Raw genomic sequence first — 15,945 nt, forward strand, 5'->3', positions numbered from 1 at the left:
ACTTGCCTGTGAAGCCTAAGGGCCCGGGTTTGAGGCTTGATTCCCCAGGACCCACGTTAGCCAGATGCACAAGGGGGCGCTCGCGTCTGGAGTTCGTTTGCAGTGGCTGGAGGCCCTAGAGCGCCCATTCTGTCTCTGTCTCTCTCTCTGCCCCCCAACCCCTGGTCACTCTCAAATAAATAAATAAAAATGAACCAAAAAATTAAAAAAAAATCAAACCAATCAATAAACAAAGTCTACAAAGGAACGTTGCTTGGTATGTAAGGAAGGTATTTATTCTCGCCTTCTGGACCTCTCAAACAAACTGTCCTTTAACCCTCCTCATAAGTAAAAATTAACCATCTATTACATATTTGTCCTATCCACTCATTATTTGGATTTAATAATGCAAATTCAAACTGCACGAGTGTATATTTGATCATGTATTATAACAATGTTCAGAAATTGAAAAAAAAAAAACAACAGTGGGTAATCAGACACATTCACAACACCCTACCAGTCATCTCCATTAAAGAGGAGATTTAAGAAAGGAATACCTACAGCATGGCTGCTGGTAGACTCAGTCTTGTTACACTGAATCCTCAGTATCACATTAATATCTGATAAAAATGACAGTCTAGGATATACCACATATAAGGGAAAAGGCACTTTTGATTCTATCATTTTATCTTTCACTGTTACCACAAATTAAATTATCCATATAAAAAGAGTGATTTTTCTTGGGCTTTCATTCACAACAGACATTAAATCTTGGTATTAGTTTGGACAGGGATCTATTTGGCTACATTAAACACCAAGAATGCAAATTCAAGGGCAAGTTTTAGATAAGCTATGCCCTTAGATCCAACTAGAAAGTAGTCCATGTCTAAATGTAGCATGAATAAAAATGCAGTGCAAATTTAGCCTTCATGTATCAGAATATGCCCCAAATCACTTCCCATATCACATTTTCACATACAAATAATTATATCTTTAAGAATTTTACCTTAAATGCCACCATATTTTTAGTTACATTTGTCAAGACTATTAGAGTTTTCTTCTCTCCAGATTCTGCACTTCCAAAATATAATTCTTCTGCGGGGCTAAGTGGTAACAAAAACATAATGCATTTTTATTCCTTTGATTAAATGACAATGTAATCATTAGTTTGGGAAGATATTTGGCTAACAGTCTATGCTCATTTATGTAAAGAATTTTCCCTTAAAAAGAGGGCTACAGAACAATTACCTAATACAATTTTGTATTTTAATCTTACTGATCCAATACATGCTATTTAAAAAGCCCTATGATTTTTTTGTCTAAGGTCACAAGAAAAATAGGAAGGAACAGAAGAGAAAATTGTCAAGATTTTGAATTAATCCTACAATCAACACAATCTTAAGGTTTATTTAGTGAAATTTGTTAGAAAGTTATAGATTATATAATTATAGATTATAATCAATACTGAAGGTATTGCGTCCTCAGTTTTCCCTAATTACAGACACCCTTACAATTACACATTATTTCATACCAACAGAGAACATCATAACTTAAAAAGAAAGATCGTTAGGAATATATAAAAGTAAAAGAATAATTTCTAACCATACAAAGGCATTTCTGAGTAACAGAGAAAGATAAAAAATAGGTAAAAGGATAAAATAGGCAAAGAAACAGATTTAGACTGGGAACGAAAAGATGACTTTGTTAAACAGTAAAAGTAGTGAGCCTCAAAATTCAAGCTTTACTATTAATTGAGGACTCCATATCCAAAACATAAAATGGAAAAAAAAAGATAACTTAAAGTTCATGTAGTTTAATCACATTAGTCAAAATGCATCAGGTGCCTCAAAACAATAGGTGGTCTTGTGGCTTTACATGTCTCTTTTTTTAAATTAAGTTCTATCTCTTGTGAGTCCTGAGATTACAAGCATGTGCAACCAAGCCCAGCTGAAAACACATGTTTAAATCCATTCTTTTTAAGTAAGTAATATCTATACAATGGGAATATTCATTAAATACACAATGCATTTTTAAAAATCGTCTAGTTGTATGTGTGTGTGTGTGTGTGTGTGAGCATTCACACCCAGCATGTGTGTGAAGGTCAGAGGAAAACTTTGGGTGCTGGTCCTCAACTTCTAACTTATTTTGAAGCATAGTCTCTTGTTCTTCTCACTGCATTTCCCTGCAAGCTTCCAATTCGCCTGTTTCTACCTCCCTTCTTGCATTCGCCTAGCTGGACACACATATATACTATTGTATTCAGGTGTTATATGAGTGCTGGGGATCCAAACTTGAGTCCTCAGCCGTAAGAATAGAAATTATTAAGGATGAGCTCTCCAAGAAACACCTAGCCTGCTTTTGGACAAGATAGTAGATGTATGGTTGCTAGATTAGTTTTAGGGCCTGATCTTAAGTAGCCACAACAAAGAGCAAAGTTCTAGATTTCGAAGGGCCTCTCAGCAAGCAGCACACAAGCCATGAGCTACTTTGAGAGACAGCCACTGGTCTATCTTTGTGTGCATGGAGGAGTGGCTCTGGGATTCTGCTGGGGGTGCAGGTCCTGGGTCAGTGTAGTCGAGGAAGCTGTCCCACTCTAGCTGGCTTCTATGCTTTAGACAGGCTGCCCATGAAAGAATGAAATGCATGATTTTCACACTAGTGCAGGAAAACATGTAAACAAATAAAGGGAAGAAACTGCAAAGAAACAAAACATGGGAAACAAAACATACGTGTGTGTCTTTCCCTTATGTACATATATGGATGGTACAATAAATGCACCGTAAACAGGAATCTAGTCATATGTAAAATTGTTCTCAACTAGAAAATTTTACATTATACTTTTAAGTCCAGCTATTTTTTTTGATGGGAGATAAACATTAAACAGTTACAGAAGAAGATTTCAAGGGACAAAAGATGCCACATCAGATCATCACTAACTAACTAGGGTTGGCATAGCAATATAATATAATAATGCTAAATACATCACCGACCAGAAGCATCATTGAGAAAGAGATCATTACATAAATAACACAAGAAATAACCTTGGACCTTTTTTTATCCAGGGTTAGGGATCAAGCAAAGGGCTTATGCATGTAGGGAAGTGTTCAACCACAGATCTATACCCCCAGCTCCCAGTCATATAACATTTGTATCAAATAATCTAGCAACAGAAATAAAGATATGCTGAAACTAGGGTTTAGGCAAAAGCCTGTTTTCATCATGCACTTTGGTCTTTTAGAAGGTCAAATCAACAAATGCGTCTTCTTACTCATAACAAAATATGAAAATAAACACATGCCATTTAGATTTTTTAACATATGATTATTCAATTTTACTATCAGATATATGATGAGCACCCTTACACATACTCAATGGATGAAATAAATCTTTACTACCTGATGTGTAATAAAGGTCCTTTAAATACACTCAATGGCTTTTTGAAAGCTTTCACCTTTGAATCCACTTTTTCATTTTCATCCGTTTTGGATGTAGGCTCAGTTGGGGTAATCTGAAGATAAGAGAAAATAAGAAAGAAAAAAAAGTAAAGATACTTTAGTTTCATACAAATAGTTGGACAGGCCATTAGGCCAACAAATCAACATTTTGATTCAATCCAAATTATACTTTTTAATATAGGCTTATTGTATTTAAGTAATGTATTTAACAAATATTCATAATATGACCAAACATATACATGTCTCTACTATACATAGGAAATTATTGAAAGTATAGTTTGTTACTTTCCTTAAGAGTCCTTAAATTTAATAAAGTTTGTTCTAAATTATAACATATTTATCTACCAAGCCCCTGAAAAAAATCACAAAATGTATGACTACTAAGAGCTAGTTAAAAATGAGATAAAGAGGAACTTCATCAAAGTATAGTTTTAAATGAATCATTTTTATCTTAGACAAATAATATATTTTCAAAAAAAAAACTCATTCCAGATAAATTTTGTCAAATTTTAGAAATAACAGGGAACTCAGCCCTGTTTATGTTTATACTGAATAGTGATACCGGTCAACTCACCTCATTCTTCCTCTCTCTTTTTATATACAGCAATGTGGAAGGGCAGTAAGTTAACTTAAAATCCAAAATCACTAGGAGTATAACTGGGGCAAACCACAGTTTTTTTTTTTTATTTTTATTTTTAGTGCGGAGGACTCATCGCACACTAGGCAAGTGCTCTACCACTGAGCTTCATCCTCAGCCTTTAGACCAGAACTTTAGATTAAGTTTCATTTTACTGATAAAATTACCTTTTTCAGAATAGCTGTTTGCTCCTCATTAGAAACTCTTTCCAAGGCTTCTTTACCATCAGTTTCTATATCTTCTTTACTTGAGGTTTCATCCTCACTGGTAATGGGCCCATTTTCACACAAGGGTGTCTGGAAGTCATCATCTACCAGGGGTGGGTAGCTATACTTGAAAGGATCCTAGAAGAAAAGAGATTTATATTAGTCTGCTGATAATTCCTTTAGAGTGGATAAAATATTACTTTAATCAAGAAAATTAGCTTAAATATATAGTTATATTTAAAGTACAAGATGTATTTTAGATCAGAAATAAAGTGCAGTGAATAGAGACAATTGTGAGCTATCTACCTAAGAAAAATCAAGTTATACCTTTCACTTATTCTATATATCAAAGATCATATGTGTGTGTGTTTGTATGTGTGTATACAATGATATTTTTAAACCACAAAAGTATAGGAATAATACAGAATAGCATTATAAAAACAACCAACCAAATAAGGAAACCAAAATCCTAAGTGGGGGAGGTCTTTCAGTAGATAGCACAAACTCTAGAAAGTTCCATAATCTTGATCATTGGTTAGCAATTAGCTAAGCAGCAGAGCACTTGCTGAACATGCATGAGAACTTGGGTTCACATCACAGAACTGGAAACCAAAACAAAAGAAATCTCAATTATCCAGCCAATAACAAATCACAAAATGGCACCAGCACTACCACCAAAATGTAGAAAAAAAAAAAAACTGGGCATGAGGAGGCATGCCTCTAATCTCAGCAGTATGGAGGCTAAATCAAGAGGATTGGGAGTTTGAGGCAAGTTTGGGCTAGATAATGAGACTCTCTTAAAAACAAAGACATACATCCTATCACAACAACAAAAGCAACAAACAGACAAGCAAATAAACTCAAAACTAATCAAGCAAGGAAGCAAACAAAGCATATTTGAAAGGCTATTTGTGCTTGTTTTAAAAAGGCCACAATCAGGGTTGGAGCAATGGCTTGGAAGTTAAGGCGCTTCCTGCAAAGCCTAAGAACTTATGTTTGAATATACATGCCACACAAAGCCAGACACACAATGATACAAGCATGCAATGTTACTCATGTGTACAAGGGGGCGCACATGTCTGGAGTTTGTCAGCAGTGACTGAAGGCCCTGGTGCCCTCTCTGCCTTTCTCATTCTCAAAAATAAATTTAAAAAAGGCCACATTTGGAACAATATGTATATGGAAACAAAATATGTAATATGTAATACATATTACAAAATATGTAATATGGAACAAAAGAAACAGAGGATGGTTTGTTAATATAAACAGATCAAGAAGAAAATGTAAACTGGGTGTGGTGGCTCACACCTTTAATACCAGCACTTAGGAGGCAGAGGTAGGAGGATCAGCATAAGTTCAAGGCCACACTGACACTACATAGTGAATTCCAGGTCACCCTGGACTAGAATGAACTCTACCTCAAAAAAAAAAAAGAAGAAGAAGAAGAAAAAGGAATAATAAATCTATCGAACAAAGTGACAGTTCACAAGGAAGAAGGAAGACTGCCTTTTAAATCATAAAAAAATGATCAATATCACTTATAGTACATGAAATACAAATGTAGTAGACCACCTCAGGTCGCTGAGCTGAACCTCCAGACCAGGTGCAGTTATGGAAGAAGGAATATTCATTTGAAGCTTAAAGATCCAGGGAAAGTTCGATAATGACAGAAGAAGCTGGCCTACTTTCACATGTCCAAGCAGAGAGAAAAAAGCCACAGCCAAAAGCTAAAAGCCACACCACCCAGCACACTGCAGGAATATGGAACTAGGCACTTTGCATATCTTTAGATTGGAATTTCAAATCTACCACCACACCTTGAGGCTGGAACATCAGATCCACCCAGTGACACATCCTCCACCCAGGTAGCTGGAAATCTAAGAAGTTTTAATAAAACTGAATCTATTGGAGAAGCATCCATTTAAACTACCACAATAAATTAAAGACACAATAAAATATTCTTCACTTGAGACTAGCAATGATAACACAAATGAAAATATGTGATATTGGCATGTTCCTACATTTTATTGGAAAATTGGCAGAGGGAATTTGACAATGTACCTACTGATCTAATAACTTTATCCTAAATAGGTATTTGATACATTCACTTATATACTGATTTACTTATAAGAATATTCACTGTTACAATATTTAAAAAGTAATAGAAGCTAGGCGTGGTGGTACACACCTTTAATTCCTAGCACTAGGAAGGCTGAGGGAGGAGGATTGTGAGTTTGAGGCCACCCTGAGACTACATAGTGAATTCCAGGTTGGTCTGGGCTACAGTGAGACCCTACCTCAAAACAAACAAAACAAACAAACAAAAAACAGGAAAATAACTAACAATTCTTTAAAAGACAACTGATTATGCTACAAAATAGTAGTCCTACTACTATTTTAGACATACTTTTGAAGATATATACTATTAACAAATTATAGATGGAAATAAAATATCCATTCTACACGAAAATATAAAAGTCACTTATATCAAATGATGGCTACAACACTTGCCTAACATGAATGATGCTTTGATCCCCTGAATAACAATACAACAACAACAACAACAAAAAAAAAAAACCAGAACACCACCACCAAAAACAAACTTTGCCAAACCTTGATGGCATATGCTTAATAATATCTTTTATTTTTATTTTATTTATTTATTTATTTTTTTTGGTTTTTTGAGGTAGGGTCTCACTCTGGTCCAGGCTGACCTGGAATTAACTCTGTCATCTCAGGGTGACCTTGAACTCATGGCAATCCTCCTACCTCTCCCTCCCGAGTGCTGGGATTAAAGGCGTGTGCCAGCACGCCCAGCTCATATCTTTTAAATTAAAGACTAAATAGCATAAAATGGAAATTCAGTAACTTATATTGCAAATTAGATGCTATAGTACTCTGCAGCCATACTCACGTTGTAAAGAAAAATAAATATACAAGATATAGAATACTGCACAAATATGCTACCTGTTTAAAAGAGCTGGGCAGAGCCGGGTGTGGTGGTGCACGCCTTTAATCCCAGCACTCCGGAGGCAGAGGTAGGAGGATCACCATGAGTTTGAGGCCACCCTGAGACTACATAGTAAATTCCAGGTCAGCCTGGACTAGAGTGAGACCTTGCCTTGAAAAACCAAAAAAAAAATAAATAAATAAAATAAAATAAAAAATAAAATAAAATAAATAAATTAAAAAAAATTAAAAAAAAATAAAAGAGCTGGGCAGGAGAAAAAATATATATATACACACATACGAACACATATACATGCATACAAACATCTATATATCTGTTTACTTATGCCTACTTGCTTCTATATGGAATATATTACTTTTAAAAATGTAACAGTGGAAGGTAACTGGTTGGGGTAAGGAGAAATTTAATCAAGGTCTTGTTTCTGAAAATACTGAATCCTCTTCTGCTTAGGCCCATGTAAATGTATTAACTATTCAAGCAACAAAAAATTACCAAGTTTGACAAATAAATGAACAATATCTACACTACTGCTTCCTATTTTGGGATATCTGTGCTTTATATTTGAGAGTGAAGATATTGCTCTTCTGTATTCCTTAAGGAAAGAACGCACTGTAATGAGCCATTATCCAGTGCTACTTAAAAACAAGTCAAGGCGTGGTGGCGCTTGCCTTTAATCCCATACTCGGAAGGCAGAGGTAGGAGGATCACTGTGAGTTCAAAACCACCCTGAGACTCCATAGTGAATTTCAGGCCAGGTCAGCCTGGGCTAGAGTGAAACCCTACCTTGAAAAAAAAATTAAAAAAAAAAAAACAAGTCAAGGACTATACTTACAGTTCCTCCCATATGAGGAGGCAGGTATTCTGCACTGACGTAGTCTTGGATTTCATTTTTACTTGTAAACTTCAACAAACTCACTGCTTCTGGGCCAAGCCAACTTTTCACAATTTTGAAAGCAGCTGAGGAAAAAACAATCACTTCATTCAATTGTTTTCACTGGCTTTATCTCATAACCTACTGTATGCATTAACCACAACTTCTGGAATCAGTTTGCATTATAATGTATATATATATTTTTCTTTTTCTGGTTTATCGAGGTAGGGTTTAACTCTAGTCCAGGCAGACCTGGAATTCACTCTGTAGTCTCAGGGTGGCCTCCAACTCATGGCGATCCTCCTACCTCTGCTTCCTGAGTGCTGGGATTAAAGGTGTGTGCCAACACACCCGGCAAATATGTGAATATTTATTTTAAAGTGTCATGATACTTAAATACTCTCTAATTCCTGGAGATTTCATGGTGTGCATTCATAGGTTTCAAATGTTCCATGATTGAGAAACTTTGCAGATTTTGAGCTCTAACCACTTCCGTGATCTCAACTACTACCAGGACTTCTAAGCATTGAGTGGCAATATCATGTGATTTGGAGAATAACTACACAATAGAGAAGAACCTTTACTTTATGGTTCTGATAAGCCCTCAAAGGAGAAGCAGGAAGTGGGGGAAGTAGTCCTGCTCAGTATGGGTGTGAGCCGGATCCAGACTTCCTTCCTGACCCCAAACTTCACCCTTTTCCCAGGCCTCCTAGTTTATATAACTATTATCCAACACAGTTATTTGATAATTTTGTCTTGTATCATGCCAATTTTTATTTATGTTTATTTTTAAACCTTATTTCTAATGTGACATTTGCTACACATTTTGGAACAAAATAACTTAAAACAGCACTGTAATCACTGTACAAAAATGATGAATGGAAACATGATCAGGAAATAAGAAAAGCATAAACAATAAATAGTAGTTCAGATAATTGCACTTCTACTTTAGCTCACTATGATTTAAGTTTTTGTTGATACCATATTTAAGTCTTATTAATTTCAATTTGAAAAGCTTTGGAGTTGACAGGGTTGAAGCTGTGCTACTGGAATTAAAGGAAGTGTTAAATCTGCTTCTTATGCCAGCATTATTGAAATAATAATTCATAAACAATGCTAGCTGTGGCTTTACACAGACACCCCTGATCAGGCCAAGAAAATTCTTTTCTGTGTAGTGAAGAATCAGCCTTGCTCAAAGAGAGATCTGGCCTTTGTCTCCAGTTTCTGGAAGGTTGTTACCTTCATGTTTGGTGGACTGTATTTGACTGACTGGGGACCTTGGATTACATAGGAACAATGGTTTAGGGTGGGGCATGGCCATGGCAGAAACATCAACATGTGATTTTAGGTCGGGGGGTCTGTATCACAGAAGATTAGGAGGCTTGTGGGAAGATGGGACACTGGGATCAATGATAAGGATAGTCAAACATGCCTATACAATGGAGGCCCAAGAAAAATCTCTGAATAGGCAGGCTTCAGTGAGCTGCTTTGGTTGGCAATACTCCATGAGTGCTGCACCCACATTTGGTGCTTGCCTTGGCCAATTTTAATGTGAATCCTTTCTCTGCAATAAATGGCAACTGTTAGTCTCAGAGCTTTCAGGGAGTTCTAGCACTCCTTCTAGTGAATTGTCAGGCCTGAGAGCAGTCTGAGAACTTGAACTTGTAGGTTATGCCAACAGTGAGCATGGTCTTATATGGAGTGCTATGGTTCCTCTAATTTCCAGTTCTTCTAACTCTTATCACTTTCTGTTCCTAGTTTTATTTTAAGTGCTTGTATCATGAGAAGTTTCTAGCTTTTTTTGTCAATTTTTTTTCTGTGTTTGAGACAATCATGAAGACTTTTCAATGTATTAATATAGGAGATTACATTGTATTTTGAACCAACTTTACCTTCTTGAGATAAAACCAACTTTAATCATGATTTTAAATGCTTTTTCTGGTCTTTTTAAAAAAAATAGTTCTGATAAATGTTTTAAAATATTTTATTTGAGAAAGTGAAACAGAAAGGAATATATATATATATATATATATATATATATATATATATATATATGAGTGTGTGTGTGTGTGTGTGTGTGTGTGTGTGTGTGTGTGTGGAGAGAGAGAGAGAGGACACACACACAGAGAGAGAGAGAGAGAGAGAGAGAGAGAGAGAGAGAGAGAGAGAGAGAATTTGTATACCAGGACCTCTAGCCACTGCAAACAAACTCTAGATGTATGCACCACCTTGTGCATCTGGCTTATGTGGGTACTAGGGAATCAAACCAGGTTCCTTCAGCTTTGTAAGTAAGCACCTTACCACTAAGCCATCTCTCCAGCCCTGGTTTTGCTTTTGCTTTATTTTTGTTTGTTTCTGTAATGGTGAGGATGGAGCCCAAGGCCTTGTACATGCTAAGGAATGTGTTCTAGCATTGAGGAACACACCCAGACCTAGTATTTTGTGAGGACTGGTGCATCTATAGTCATAAGGGTTACAGTCTGTAGTTGCCTTTTCCTCTGATGTTTTGACATTAAGGTTACATTTGCTTATAAAATGAGTTGGGAAACATTCCTCCCTCATGTGTTTCTTGTACCTGTTTATAAAGGATTAGGGTCAATTCTTTAACTATTTCATAGTATTTAAATTAATTCACTAGTGACTGGAGTTTTCTCTTTGGGAAGTTGTTTGAGATACTAATTCAATTTTTTTTTTTTATATTCTGATTCTGCTTAAGTCAGTCTCGGTAATCTGTGTCATTCTAAGAATTTTCCAGTTTCATCTAAGATTGTCTAGGGGTGGCCAAATATTTAAGATTATAAAATGCCACTGTTATCCACAACTGTTCTGAGGCATATTCATAATTATTCTGGGACACATGTGGCCCATGGGCCACAGGCTGAACACACATGAAAGTTATTTAATTTTATTATAAAGTGTTGCTCATAGCATTCCCTTATAATCTTTATTTCCATAAAGTCAGTAGTGATGCTTGCTATTTAATTGCACATTTTAGCAAGGTTTTGTGTTTTGTCCATTTAGTGAGAGGTTTGTCAATCATGGTGAATTGTAGAAAAAACTGAATGTTTGTTTGTTAATATTCTCTATTCCTTTTGTAAACACCAATGAAAATATACAGTTGGAGAATAGCATTAATCACATTTAAAATCACTTGGTATAAAATCTTTTTTAATAGCTTTGTTAAAAACAATCTTACCCATGAATATGACTATTAAAGGACCACATGACTACAGTGATTTAGGATGATTTTGAGCTACATCTCCCCTTGTTCAATTCTTGAAACCCTTGAGATATCACACTATAACATACATTCTTTAACATACTCTAACTGTGGGTGACAGAGCGAGGCTTCTGAAGGGCTGAATATCTTGAAGCTGTTTTCAGAAAGGTCTAGTGAGGCCTTCAGGTGTGTGGGGATAGAATGCCATTCCTATTTGCTTTAGAACAACCTTTGAGTATTCTGGCTCTAGCCTCCTAAAGTGCACACCAAACAGAATGCATTTTCTCAAACAGTTGTAGGAGCATTAATAAACAGGTCAAGTAAGACAAAGGAAAATCAAATATCTTAGGACAATGTAAATCCCATACTCACCATTCATTATCCAAGGCATATCAAAGATCACTATTTTGGCTGAAACATGAAAAAAGAAAATTAATGAATGCCTCTTAGTACCTCTTTAGTAATATCTATCTCTTATACTTGGCCAAGAAAAAAAAAATGTCAAAATGAAGTTGGGTGACCAAGTCTAATTCAGGGAAATGAACTAACATCCCACAATGGGCAGAGGATGGTCTGGGAAGATGATATGCAGGAAATCAATAATGCACTGTCACTGCCCTTTAGCAAACATCCTATTCGTTCATTCATACATCGCTTGCCCATAAGTATAAAAGAAAATAGTTAAATGAGCACTAGGATTTCTTGCTGTGGTGTGTCATTATCAGTGTTGAAAGCAACTTCACATTAAAAACATTTCCATGTCTAGTTTATAATTTCAATTATAATTTTCTGGAGATTACACTGCTAAAGTCATATGGCTATCTCCTTCCCTTTTGATAAACCATGTTAAGAAACAGAAACTGTTTCTTCTTTAAAAAAATATTATTCACTTCAGGAAGTCAACAAATTCAAAGTATAAAGAACTATTATTTACACACTGAGCTGAAGATATAAACAGCCCTATCAGCAATTGTGAGAAAGAACTAGAAATCAGAAAGGGGATTTTTGATATCAAACTTATTCTTCTATTTCAGATGAATCAATATGCAATTTCATTCTCTGAGCAGTGAACCTCTTAGGATGCTTATATTAAACTAGGACAAGTTAAGTACAGAGTAAGAGTATGGCATCAGGAAGGGGTACCTGGTACTTCATATTCTAGTCTTCAGCTGGGATATGCTTAAGATATAACACTTATATTTTATGACAGATGTGAAGGGTAGTCAATGTAAGAGTCTACAATATTTACTGTGTGCAAAACTGTATTAGGTTAGCAGAAGACACACAATTTCTGTATGTAGCTGAAATGAATAGCATTCCAGTTCATGCTTGCATGACGCTATGAGTTCATTCATAGTTCTTTCAAGATAATCCTGGGCCTATTTGATAAAGTAATTATAAGTGACTCATCACAAACTCCTTTAACATTTCAATAAATGAATGTTTTAGAAGTCTGGGATATTTTATAAAGAAAAACTATATTACATTTCTTACATTTCTGTGACTCATCACAAACTCCTCCAGATATTTTAATAAACTAAGCATTTAAGTTTTACTTTGTCCACAAGAAAAACAAGTTACTATCATGGAGTAGTAAATCTGTGAGATCCACTGACTAGCACAGCTCAGCAAGACTTAATGAGTCAGGGTACATGCCAGACACAAAAGGAGCAGTACATTTTACATGTTCACCAAACTAGACAGGGCTGGCCATTAAAGACCACTAACAAGCAGTCTGTCTGAAGAGATTGCAGTGCTAAACGCAGCACTGACTCTTGATCTCCATTTATGCTTCTGGTTTGTTCCCTGCTTCACCTTCGCAATAATATGAAAACATGCCAACATAAGATGACATTTGTACTTTAGTGTCACCAGAGTCGCAAATCCTCAAAGACTCTAAATTGTGGTATTCACCAGGAATAAAACTGACAGCTTTGTGAGTTTCTTTCTTTCTTTCTTTCTTTCTTTCTTTCTTTCTTTCTTTCTTTCTTTCTTTCTTTCTTTCTTTCTTTCTTTCTCTTTCTTTATGTGGGTTGGCAGCTTGTTTTTTTTTGTGAGAAAACCATTATATAAATGGTTTTAACAGATGAAAATGAAAAAGGGGCATATGAGGTTTAGAAGTTCATCATTCAGATAATAAATGAGAATTACAATTAAAAACAAACAAAACAGGGCTGGGGATGTTAGCTAACACTTGCCCAGCATGTAAAGGGCCAAGTTCAATTTCAAGAAACAAAAACAGTACCACCACCACCCACTATAAAACCCTCTTGATGCCATATTCAAATGTAGTACATTCTGGTTATTATTATTGTTATTTTTTTTTTGCAGGGGAGGGGATTTTGAGGTAGAGTCTCACTCTAGCTCAGGCTGACCTAGAATTCACACTGTTGTCTCAGGGTAGCCTCGAACTCACAGCAATCCTCCCACCTCTGCCTCCCAAGTGCTGGGATCAAAGGCATGTGTCACCACGCCCGGCTTGGTTAAATTCTTAATGACCATGATTTTAGAACAGTACTTAGCAACACACTGTACTTCATATATCGATATTACTGATTATTGTATTTTATAAGTATAGCTTATTTGTTCTTGCATTCATGAAGTTCTAAGGAATAACCATTATTTTAAATAAACTTCTAAGTTGAAAGATCAGTACAAATGGGTTAATTTGTAAATGTGTGTTTGCATGCACCTGTGTATGTTACAGAACATTAATTTAGAACTTCAATTAACTCTGAAGGAGAGTGACTACTTCTAAAAAATTTCTATGTACCTATCACGAAATGCACATACAAGTTTGTCTGTGATTACATTTAAAGGTCTTCATCAGAAAACAATGCTTTGGGCATGAAAGTCTATCAAATAAAGCTTTATAGTTTTCAGACACAGTCTACAGTTCAATATAGTATGTTAATATAAAGGAATAAGTTACTTACAGAGATATTTAGGGTAATAAACCTTAAAGCAGTTGATGATAAAGCGTACAAAGTCCATGTCCTAAAATAAAGATTAAATCTTTAAGACTGTCCACAATAGAAAATGTTAAATTCCACATTTCCAAGAGTGATAAATTATTAAATAAAATTGGGTCAACTATTAAAATTCTTAAAAGCAAGCTCATATATAAATATTTACATTCCCAAGGATTAAAGTTTTAGCTTAGTAAGCTAAGAAGGGGCCTTAATATTGAGTTGAAGAAATCAAGAGAATTAGTGGTATGTTGAAATCATTTCTGTTACCTCAAACTAGTTACATACTTCAAGTTACTAAGGCAACAGGACATATAATGGATATAAAATCAATCCCCACAAAGAAATTCTATAAATCTATTGAACTAAAATTGAAGCAAGTATACAAACATTTTATAACCTGACTATTTAGAATAACATGTATACATATGTATTACAAATTCTGGGACAGTATTCACTTTCTAAATGTTTTTCCTCCTAAGAGCTACTATCAAATAGATTGTATTAGATATTTCCACAACAGTAAATCAGATCTCACTGATTTACATACTCTACATACTTTATATCTTGTATTTTCCTTTTTCATTTAGGGACCTCAAATTAGCTTTTTGGTTTTATATCCAAGTGTTGTTCACTTACTCCAACTTTTGTGAGACTTTACAAACAGCTGTCTGGTTAGTTCTGCTGCTTTAATCACAAAAGGAAATTACTGGGGGCTATTATTCACATTTTATTCCATAGTATTCCATATCCACAGGTTGTTTCACTAATCCTCCTCACCCAAATTATAAACAGTGCAGGATGAAAGACCTAAAGCAGGCAACCTGAAATCCACCACAATTGCCTAAAGGCAGGTTGTTCTAAACATGAGCATCTATATGGTCATTCTCAGCATGTGAATTCCAACTTCTTTACATGTAGTACACTGAAAGCAAGCATCTTTAACCATCTTTACTGTTTATTATGAGGTAATCCCTAGTATATACTGCATTAGAGAGATGTCTTGTATGTTAAAGCACTTGCCTGCAGAACCTAAGGACCCAGGTTCAATGCTCTAGAACCCATGTAAGCCAGACGTACAATGTAATGCATGTACACAAGGCCACACCACACATACACACAAGGTGGTACACATGTCTGGAGTTCGAATGCAGTGGCTAGAGGCCCTGGCACACCAATTCTCCTACTCCCTCACTTACTTGTTCTAGCTCTCATAAAAAATTGGTTACTTAGTTTATAATATGTGACTGTGCCAAGACTTTTCCCAATCTTTACGCAATAGTCTTGTTACCATTGTTTATTTAATTGAATATTGTTATTCATCAAAACTTGAGTTACTGCTAATTCAAGTGGATTTGACAGTGTTTATCTACCAGTGGACACTACATACATAACACAGCTCCATGAAACCAATTGCTATGCATTCTATAAGGTTGTTTTTGAGGATGTTATTATCTTGTAAAACATATGTCCTTTGAGGAGCCATGAATAAATTTTCTCTCTAGTTCAACTATCAGGAATGGATACACTCCTCCTAAAATGCAGGTTTTACTTTCCAGCTGTTTTACAGTTTTAAATGAGTCCATTTGTTTCAGCCAGACAGCTAAAGGACTGGAACCAACCTGGTAGTCCCACTC

The 15,945-nt window shown here is 35.5% G+C and overlaps 1 protein-coding gene across 2 annotated transcripts in view; it reads right to left on the reverse strand.

The window, feature by feature from the left end:
* Mospd2 (motile sperm domain containing 2) overlaps nucleotides 1–15,945 on the reverse strand; it is a 44,239-nt gene that overhangs the window by 8,166 nt on the left and 20,128 nt on the right. For both annotated transcript variants that reach the window (XM_004671458.2, XR_006634631.1), the window contains exons 6-11: nucleotides 14,276–14,336; nucleotides 11,712–11,750; nucleotides 8,081–8,205; nucleotides 4,239–4,415; nucleotides 3,375–3,487; nucleotides 986–1,082 (exon numbers count right to left, since the gene is read on the reverse strand). In XM_004671458.2, coding sequence (XP_004671515.2) covers nucleotides 986–1,082; nucleotides 3,375–3,487; nucleotides 4,239–4,415; nucleotides 8,081–8,205; nucleotides 11,712–11,750; nucleotides 14,276–14,336 — 612 coding nt within the window. The remainder of the gene's footprint in view (nucleotides 1–985; nucleotides 1,083–3,374; nucleotides 3,488–4,238; nucleotides 4,416–8,080; nucleotides 8,206–11,711; nucleotides 11,751–14,275; nucleotides 14,337–15,945) is intronic.

The sequence above is a fragment of the Jaculus jaculus genome, chromosome X, assembly GCF_020740685.1.
Source record: "Jaculus jaculus isolate mJacJac1 chromosome X, mJacJac1.mat.Y.cur, whole genome shotgun sequence".
Lineage (NCBI taxonomy): Eukaryota > Metazoa > Chordata > Mammalia > Rodentia > Dipodidae > Jaculus > Jaculus jaculus.